At 36.1% G+C, this 10425-nt stretch overlaps 1 protein-coding gene across 4 annotated transcripts; it reads left to right on the plus strand.

Annotated features, from left to right (window-relative positions):
- Positions 1–375: 375 nt before the first annotated feature.
- LOC145048992 (lysine-specific demethylase JMJ27-like) lies at positions 376–9681 on the plus strand. Of its 4 annotated transcripts, none has more exons than XR_013683124.1 (16): positions 376–2196; positions 2314–2435; positions 2571–2667; positions 2770–2911; positions 3246–3309; positions 3395–4142; positions 4225–4554; positions 4870–5571; positions 5668–5740; positions 5826–5911; positions 6294–6413; positions 7160–7224; positions 7500–7576; positions 8040–8367; positions 8456–9235; positions 9315–9681. XR_013683124.1 is itself a non-coding variant. In XM_078997676.1 (13 exons), the coding sequence occupies exons 1-13, from the start codon at positions 610–612 to the stop codon at positions 7540–7542; spliced, it is 4179 nt and encodes a 1392-aa protein (XP_078853802.1). In that variant the 5' UTR covers positions 376–609; the 3' UTR covers positions 7543–7768. The 4 variants fall into 4 exon arrangements, 1 of the variants encoding a protein (XP_078853802.1); XR_013683126.1 differs by having other exon boundaries at positions 8044–8367; XR_013683125.1 differs by lacking the exon at positions 8456–9235.
- The last annotated feature ends 744 nt before the right edge of the window (positions 9682–10425 follow it).

A 10425-nucleotide genomic window follows, 5' to 3' on the forward strand; every position in this document is an offset into this window, starting at 1 on the left:
TTCAACAATAAAGTAGCATGTGACCTAAAAATAAGTTTCATGCTATAAATCTACAAATCCCTTTTATGTTTTATAAGATATAGATAATATCCTTATGACTTTAGTTATTATATTTATCGAAAAAAATCACAAAAAAACTAAAAAAATGATAATGTAATTTCAACGTATATAAATAATTGAATAACTAAAGATAATGTTTATATGGTAAAATAAAATGTTTTTTTAATAATCCTATATTTATTTAGCTAATCTAATAATTTTGAGATAATGTTTATATGGTAAAATAAAATGTTTTTTTAATCAATCCTATATTTATTTAGCTAATCTAATAATTTTGAAGTCGATCCAGAAATTGATAACGTTAAAACCTAAAGTAGGGTTTCAATTATAGTCCGCTGGCTGTTCATGGTCCTTATTTACCTCGACCCTAGTTGTGTTCTGTGTTTCTGAAACCCGCGAAGTGGAGTTCAACAGGCGGGAAACCCTCTTTTGAATCTACAACAATCCCCCACTGTTTTCAAAACCCTAATCCACTTCCACCCACTGTTTCTCTTCCTCCTGTATAAAATAGCTGTTTTTTTCGTCGAGTCTCAGTAATTATTATTTTTTATGGCGACAACGATTACAGAGAACAGCAATCTTGTTGATGCCAAAGAGAATAGTGAAATCGACGACATGGCGATGGATGTCGAGGCTGCTGTTGAAGACCAGGAACGATGTCACGTTGGTGGTGTTGTTGACTGTGAACCTTCGTCTTTGCCTTCTTCTCATACACTGTCTCTCAACCACGAAAAAGCAGTAGAAACCAATATTATGTCTTTATGTCCGGCGACAACGATTACAAAGAACGGGAATCTTGTTGTGGCCCAAGATAGTGGAAACGTCAATGACTTGTTGATGGATGTTGAGGATGCTGTTGATGATCAAGAACGACGTCGTGCTGGTGTTGATGTTAGCGGTGTACCTTCGTCTTTGCCTTCTTCTCACACTCTGCCTCTCAATCACGAAAAAGTAGAACTTAATACTATTTCTTCATGTTCTGATGTTGCACGTAGCACGAAGGGACTCTTGGCTGAAGGGATAGAAAACCAAGAAACAAAAACGGAACGATCTGATTCCATTAATGGTGATGGGGGTGAAGAACAAAACGGTATTTATAAATCTGAGCCGAAAGTGGGTCTTCCGAAGAAGAGAGGTTGGCCAAAAGGTAGGAAAAGAGGTCCGAAAAGGGACAACGCGAACAGTAATACTGCTACTAAATCTCAAGAGAAGAACATTAAACCACGTGGTCGTCCCAAGCAGGCTGTAACTACGGAAGACGTAAGGAAGATGACGAGTGGTGTTGTGAAGTCTAGTGATGATGATAACAGGTCCCTAGAAGAAACAGAAGAAGTTATAGTTGATGCTGAAATTGTTCTTGCTGCTCCTGATCGAGAGGAAAATGTTACCACCGAAATAGTAAACAACAAAGAGGACAAAATAGATGGCGGGAGGCCCAAAAGAAGTAGCACGAAAAACAAAATTAATTACGCAATTTTCGAATATGATTTTGATGATGAAGAGGATTTACGGAAGAAGATACACCAGCTATCTTTTCCAAAGAAAAAAAAGAGGGTTGAAGAGGAACAAGATAAAGATAATGGTGATGGAGGTATAGAACAAAATGAGGGTACTAAATCTGAAGCAGAGGGGAAGGAGGGTGTTCAGAATAAAGGCAGGAAAAGAGGTCGGAAAGCGAAGAACGAGAACACTGGTATTGCTACTAAATCTCCAGAGATGAAGATTAACCAACGTAAGAAACTCTGTGTTCCTGCAAAAGAAGTAAGGGAGATGACTAGTGGTGCTGTGAAGTCAAGTGAAGACGAGACCAAGGCCCCAGGAGAAACAGAAGAAGGTATGGTTGATGCTGAAACTGCAATTGCTACTTCTGATAGAGAGGGAAACGTTACCAATGAAGTAATAATAAACAGTAAAGATGTAAAAAAAGAGAGTGGGAGGCCCCAAAGACGTTCTAGGAAGGTTGATATCAATTATGGTGACATTTTGAAACTAAATAAGGGAAGCCAGAAAGCTTCTAAGAAAGAAAATACGAGTGAAGGGGAACACGATAAGAGAACCCAAAAAGCTTCAAGCTCAGGCAAGAAGGATGGTTCAGGGCCAAAGTGGTATGCAAAGCACAAGGTTCCAGATGAAAATGTAACACATTCAGTGTCCCTGGTTTCCCTCTTTCTCAATTTGAATAAATCTGCTTGATTTCTCTTGCACATATCTGATCAAACGTCATCTCTCTCTTTTTTTTCCATTCATTGGCAGGGAAATCTAGTTCTCGTACCATCAGTAATGTGTCATCAGTGTCAAAGGAACGACAAGGGACGAGTTGTTAGGTGCCAGAAATGCACTACAAAGCGTTACTGTGTCCCTTGCATGACAAGATGGTATGATTATGAAAGATCAAAACTTTTTCTTCCCTCTTTCTAACTGAGTAATCAAATTGAGTGATTGTTTTTCAAGGTGCAGTCTAATGGACTTGCTTTTTAACTTGATGTCTGGTTGTTTACTCTGTCTTTTAGGTATCCTAACATGACAGAGGAGATGTTTGCTGAGTGTTGCCCTGTTTGCTTAGACAAGTGCAACTGTAAATCTTGCTTGCGTGATGTGCGCCCTAAAGTTGGTTCCTGCAGCTTTATCTTTTGTTATGGAACTTATTTTTGTTCTTACTCTTAAGCAAAAAAAAATGCAATACTTAATCTGTTGGTGGTTTTTTTTCAGGTTAAAGATAAGATCAATTTCAAACCTAATGAAGATCAGAAAATCCGGTATTCTGTTTATATCCTACATGTGCTTCTTCCGTTCTTGAAGCGTCTCGATGAGGAGCACATAAAGGAGAAAGCAATTGAGTCTGAAATTCGAGGTATTTTTAATTATTCATATTGGGAGTTACTCTGTAGCTAATCTAAATAAGTAATGCTACATATGTGAATCCTGACTTATGATGGTTACTGGTTCATTCTTATGAAAATTAAGGTTGAGTTAGCTGAATTCTTTGTAATTGTTTCTTGGTTTCCTTTTGAAACTAAGTAAAATCATGTGAAAATGCTCTCTTGTCTATTCTTCTTACCCGATTGTTTTTTCTTTGTTGGAATGGTGATACTATGAGTTTTTTCACTCAAAGTGTGTTCTCAAAGGATAAGCATCAATCAGCCATACTTTATGTAGGTTTTCCTAAATTTTCCCTTTTTGGGCAGGTTGTTCTTTATCGGAGCTACATTTGAAGAAGGCAAAGTGCAGTCAAGATGAGCGAATGTACTGGTATGTCATTTTAATGATTGTACAAGCATTTGAGAATGTTGATTTATAATGATTTCTTATTCTGATTTTCCCATGATGTATGCAGTGACTGCTGTAAAACATCAATCTTTGACTTGCATAGAAGCTGCCCTTCTTGTCAATATGACCTTTGCCTTCAATGTTGCTGGGAATTGCGAGATGGCAATCTTCAAGGAAACAAGGAAAAAGTTATCATTGAATTTAAAGATCCAGGTTATGATTACTTGCATGGGGGGAAGGAGTCTGTTGGTGAGTCTAAGAACAAGAGGGATACAAGGAATGTGGTCAGTAATTTTGTGAATGCTGCACCAAAGGAAAAGCAAAGTTATGAATGGAAGTCTTTTGATGATGGCAGAATCCCTTGTCCTCCAGAAACTATGGGTGGTTGTGGTTGTGGGATTTTAGAGTTGATGCACATAAAGCCACTGGATACTGTTTCAAAATTGTTGGAGAAAGCACAAGAGCTCTTAAAGATGCACAAACTGGAGGAAGATATGAGGGATATGCCTGAGAAATGGTGCACATGTTCTTCAAATGGTGGTGATCAGCAGTTACGAAAAGCTGCTTCCCGTGAAAATTCAAATGACAATTACTTGTATTGTCCACGTGCTATTGACATTAAACCTGGAGATTTAAAGCATTTTCAGTGGCATTGGTCAAAAGGGGAGCCTGTAATTGTCAGCAATGCTCTTGAAACTACACTCGGGTTGAGCTGGGAACCCATGGTTATGTGGCGTGCTTTTCGCCAGATTTCAAATCTCAATCATGATCAGCTCTTGGATGTAGCTGCTCTTAATTGTTTGGATTGGTGTGAGGTATGTTAAGTATTTCTCTCTATCACAACCTTTTTTTCCCTTGTATACAATATACCTAATCAAGTTTTGTCTTGACATGCAGGTTGATATAAATGTTCGTAACTTTTTTAATTGGTATACGGAAGGTCAATATGATGAAGTTGGGTGGCCTAAGATCCTTAAGTTGAAAGATTGGCCTCCATCAAGTTTATTTGATGAACGGTTGCCACGTCATGGTGTTGAGTTTATCACTTGCTTACCCTTCAAGGAATACACACATCCACGTGATGGATACCTTAATCTTGCAGTGAAGTTGCCTCCAAAATCTTGTAAGCCAGACATGGGTCCTAAAACATATATAGCTTATGGTGTTCATCAAGAACTGGGACGTGGAGACTCTGTCACTAAACTTCATTGTGACATGTCTGATGCGGTATGCTTCTTCTATTTGGTCATGCCAGATTCTTCTGCTTGAATTTTCCGGTTCTGCCCCTAGGGTTTCAGATTGTTTGCAGAAACTGGTGGGGGTTCTAGTCTCATCAGCCACAGTGTGGGAGTTTCAATTCCAATGTGGATTGGGCTCTTTGTGGGTGCTGGGCTTTTCTGAAGATTTAACTTGTAAAGTCGGATCTTCTTATGAAGAATAATTTCAAAGAGATATATTGATTATATTCTCTATTTTGCACACCTAACCTGCTTTGGATTTTATATATTTTCATTCCTGAATATGTATTCTGGTGACATGCAGGTGAATGTGTTGACTCATACTGCAGATGTGACCCCTGACCTTGAACATTGTAAATTAATAAAGGAGTTGAAGAAGCTGCACAAGGCTCAGGATGATAAGGAACTATTTGGACTGGTAGTGAAGACACAACCTGATGCTGATAACACGAAAGCTAGTACTGAGAAATTAAATAAATTGAAAGAAAAAAGAAGGCGCCTAGTTAAAAAACTTGCTGAATCTAAAGTTGGAAAAAACACGAGTGATGACAATGTGGAAGAAACAAGCGACCATGTTAACAGTGGAGACAAGCGAAAAAGTGGGCACGAAACAGATTCTTGTCTTGGGACAAGTACTAGTGATCAATCAGATGAATGTGCATTGAAGGTGGAAAGTTGCGAAGAAGCTGTGTCTGACACTGGGAAGAGAAAAGCTTCCATGAAAAAGGATGAGGGACAAAGTGGAAATAAAGGATCTAAAAAGAGGGTCAGGAAAGAAGCGATATCCTCTGATAGTAAAGAAGATAGCAATAATGAGGAAACAGAAGCTCTTGAAGAAGTTGATAACCTTGATGATATTTCAGGTAGTTGCGTGGATGGATTTGATTTGGGAGATGGAGGTGCTCTGTGGGACATATTTCGGAGGGAAGATTCGCCTAAACTTGAGGAATATCTCAAGAAACACTTTAAAGAGTTTAGACATATCTTTTGTCGACCAGTGGAGCAGGTAGTCCTTACTTTTGATTGAGATTCCTGTATATGTAGCATTATGTTCATAAATAATAATCTCTTAAACTGTTCCATTGTGTTTTATTTGGTCCAGGTTATCCACCCAATTCATGACCAAACTTTTTACTTAACCATGGAGCATAAAAGGAAGCTTAAGGAAGAGTTTGGTTAGTGTTACATCTGCAAGGCCCTGTATCAGATTTCACTGTTACAAAATTTCTGAATTGTGCTTATCTTTTTGGTTGTCATCAGGAATTGAAGCATGGACTTTTGTCCAGAAGCTTGGGGATGCTGTATTTATACCTGCTGGTTGTGCCCATCAAGTTAGAAATTTGAAGGTTAGTAACTTAACTACTAGTTCTTAGATTCTCTCTCATTATCTTGCCCCTTCAAATATATCAAATGGAATTTGGAAATTAGACTCGGTTGTAACAAACCATATGACAACCTATGTGGAACTTCACTCTCCTCCAGCAAAGAGATTACATCCAATATAAATTGTAAAGTGACAATTGTGTATACTGTCAATTCTACCAAATGCTGGGTAGCTGATGCATCTTTAATGAATTAGGTTTAATAAAGCTTCACTTGTCTTGCTTCAGCATGTTTAACAATTGTGTATCATTCCAAAAATGTTGTCTTGATTGCTATTGTTTTGTTGTACTTGTCTTTGTCTCTCAGTTTATCTGTTTAGTAAGTGTGTAATTACGTTTTTTTCAGTCATGTATAAAAGTTGCACTGGACTTTGTTTCTCCTGAAAATGTTGGTGAATGCATCCAATTGACAGAGGATTTCCGTGTTCTTCCCCAAAATCATAGGGCTAAAGAAGATAAGTTGGAGGTAAACAATCTCTTTGTTATATTCTGCAATATTAAATCTTTCATTAAGCACGAGTTCTAAAGTCCCTCTTCAAACCTGGCTGGATACTTGATGCGAGTGTTATGGTTAGCAATTTTATCTCATTTCAGAATAAATTTGGATTATATGCTTACATATATTGGATCAAAATGGCAAATTTTGAAAATTAGCAAAAAGGATAATTATTCAGTGCACATGTGTTAGCTAGCTAATATGACAGTTAATCATTTCTAACTACCAGGGGTAGTTTCGTCATTTTCTATTTTCTAGTTCGTTACAAGTCAGTTAGAAGCTCTGTTGTTTAATATTATTCTTTGTACATATATGTAAGTTCAGTAGTAGTATAAAGAAGTGAATAATAAGAAAAACTCTTTTCAATCATCTTTTCTCTTTCGAATCAATCTTTGAACATGAACAACATGTGTGTTCAAACTCCTACATATTTTTAATAAATGATCAGATTATTATTTTGAGTTAAGTGCAATAAATAGCAATGTACTTCCGCTGATTTGTTTATTTAGGGATCCTACTTTCATGTATTTCTATAACATTGTACTTTGTAAAAATGAGAGCTGCTGTTTCTTGCATATAACTCTAGTTTATTAACAATGAGATAGTCTTAGATGTTCATAATATCATTAGCTCCATTAATTTTACAATTAATTTGTTATAAATTATTAAAGTTGTACAAATGGTTGATGCTGCTGCTGCTAATTAATTAATTTCAGGTGAAGAAAATGGCACTTCATGCAGTGGAGGCAGCTGTAATGGACTTGGAAAAACTCATCCCCAAGTAAGTTCAAACCATATTGTAAAGCCATCTTCAATCCTAACTTCAAATAATACACAAATGTTATGTAATATTAGCATCAATGTTTTTTCACCCCAACCGCATGAAAAATCATATCCTGAAAAATTTAGTAATAGTTAAACTTTTTTTACTTAATTTCATTTGCTTTACAGATATATACTATAATTATGGACCAAAGTTTAAACAAGTTTGCAATTTTTGTCCCTTTGATGTATGAGTTTGACTTAACAGTTGGTTTTGTGGGAATCCTGTTTCAGAGAGGAATCTAAATCTGAATCTAAACCTGAATCTGAGGAATAGGGGGATGCAACACACAAGGGAGAGAATTGTTCAGGTTCCACTTTCTGTAGTATATAAATTTAATTTAATTTAATAGATTTTGTCAAGTCTTAAACTGAGGCCAAGCATGCTTCCAAGAAACTCTTTCAAACTGTAACTGTCACTTGTTAACGATGATGTAACAGTTTGTTTTTTGGCTCGTCTTTGAGCATGAGTTGTGGGAAATGTAGGTTTTGTGTTTTTGAGTTGTGTTGGGCCTTTGGATTTATGTTACTTTGTACATGTCGATCGTGTGTTTAAAGAGGGATTATTGCATAAAAACTGGTTTTTAGTTAAGCTTTTAATGTGAATTTATGGAGTTAATCAGCTCGTAAGCTATTTATGAGTGTGTTTTCAACTTAATGCGAAAAAAACGGTTTAAGAGGAAAAACAAAGAGAAATTAAAAACTAGGAGTCCAGGTATGATAAGTTTTTTTTGCTATGAATGATACTAATGAAAGTACTTATATTTCATCTAGGAAGAATTTGACTTGCACTCATTGCAAGAAACTTGGTCACACAAAGTCTTAATGTTATAGACATCATAGACTTCACAATAGGGATGAGCAAAATAACTGTTGGAATTGAAGCGGAATTGGAACCGCATGCGAATTTGCATAAATTGATTATGCAATTCGGTTTGGGTTTTGGTCCCCCAAAATCTGAAAATTGGTTTCGGTTATTGTGTGTATGGAGCTCTTGGGTATCGATATTTTCGGTGCTTGGGTGAAGGGTTGATTAAGCCCATAAGTGGAACAAAAAGTGCCCGGATTCCCGCTCCTATCGACAAATCCGTAAGACACTCAAGTAAGTTTTCAAGTTTTTAATAACATTTAAGTTTTATCAATTTTGTTTAACTATGTTTATGTCTAATGTCTATTCATTCTTGGAATAGAATGTAGCATTCAAGTTGAGTTTGTTCAAGTTTTATGATGCCCATTCATTCATGAAGATTAGCGGTGAGCACGGATAGCGGGTACCCGCTTTTGGAACTGGAACTGCCTTGAACAGTCGGTTTTGGAACTGGAACCGAGGTCACTAGCTAGTTTCTAAAAGTGGGAACCGCCAAAGACTGGTTTTGGTTTTGGTTTCGGTTTCGGTTTTCATTTTTTAGGAACCGTTACCTGTTCGAACCGGTTCCAAAATATTAAAATTTAAAAATACTTAGTACTTAAACAAATTGGTTGTAACAACATTGATGACTAAGGGATTTTTTAGGAGAATCTAATTGGATATTGGAGGTAACATGCTAATAAGTCATATTTGCAACTTTTTTTTTTCCCAAAACAAACGGTCTAATGTGAATGAATGTGTATGTCCGAAAATAAAACAATTTGAACTTAAATGATGATAATATCTTTTGCAAAGATATCATGTTAAGATAACATTAATAGGTTGATGGTAAGAACATGAATTTTGGTTTACGACTTATATTTAGCAACTTGGATTATATTTTAAAACGATTATTTTTTTGTTGTTTGTAACTTGTATCGTAATGAACTAGTTATAGTATTTACTTTTTCTTTCAATGAAGAATCATTTGCTATTAACGAATCTAAAAAGATGATCTAAGGGTGTTACTCGGTCCTGGAGCTTGGAGCTGGGACCACTAGTCTTGTTCTGGTTTTGATTCTAACTTCATAGGAACCGCTTGTTTTGTTTCCGGCAAAATGAGGCGAGTATCCGCCTATGTTCATCCCTAATGGAGATTGTATATCATTCATGTTAATGATTGGAATTTTAATGTGTTTTAGGATGATGATGATGTATTTTTGTTGAAAACACACAAAAAGAAGACAATGTGCAACAAACTACAAGCTATACAAGCTAAGGAAGGGAAATAGTGGTTGGATTGTTGGAACTCCTTTGATGTGTTCTAAATTAAAGACGATGACGGGGATGAATTAGTATGGAAAATGCAAGATTTCCTCTGTGACTATCAAAGTCAATATGTGGACGAACGGTACAATCTAGTTTACGAAAACTTTATAATAGCTGCAAAAAGGAAATCCATATGTTGACTATAAAAGTCAATATGTAGATGAACGGTACAATCTAGATCTCAAAAGATTTTGCAAATTACTATGTTGATGAAAGAAATAAGTTGGTAAATTTTTTTAAGTAGTCCACTTTATATATGTACATGTGACCATAGACACTTAGACTAGTTCGTGTCAAAGGGTTCATAATATGGTAATCATGAACACTTTATCGATGAAGTTTTGGCGAGCATTTCCTTTTAAGGCATATGACTCATATTCTCTGTTCATATGACTCATCAATGCAGAATCTAAAACCAAACCGAAAGGAGCTATGGCTAAATAATGTTGAGATAAAACTAGCAGCCCTAATAGTCCTTGTTTAGAGCTATGGAACTTAGCCATTTCTTAATTAATTCAATTGTTTTTTTAGCCAAAATAGGGAGTTACAACCTAGGAAAGAAACCAGTTCATTCTAAGTTCGTATGAGGAGTTATGGTCGTTTAAAGTTGGATAAAAATTATAAAGAATGTTGAGAAAAAACTGACAGCCCTAACAGCCTCTGTTTAGAGGTATGTAACTTAGCCATTTCTTAACCGATTCAACTTTTTTTTTTACCAAGATTGTAGCCAAAATAGAGGGCTACAGTCTGGGAAAAAACCCAGCTCATTCTGAGTTTGTATGAAGGAGGTATGGTTGTTCAAAGCTGATATAAATTATAAAGAATGTTGAGGGATATGTAACCTAGCCGTTTCTTAACCGATTCAATTGTTTTTTTTTACCAAAATTGTAGTCAAAACAGAGGGCTGCGACTTGGGAAAAAGCAGCTAATTTCGAGTTCGTGTGAAAAAGTTACGTCCGTTCAAAGTTGTGCAAAAAAATTTTA

This window comes from Lactuca saligna, chromosome 5 (assembly GCF_052625555.1).
Source record: "Lactuca saligna cultivar CGN05327 chromosome 5, ASM5262555v1, whole genome shotgun sequence".
Taxonomy (NCBI): Eukaryota; Viridiplantae; Streptophyta; class Magnoliopsida; order Asterales; family Asteraceae; genus Lactuca; species Lactuca saligna.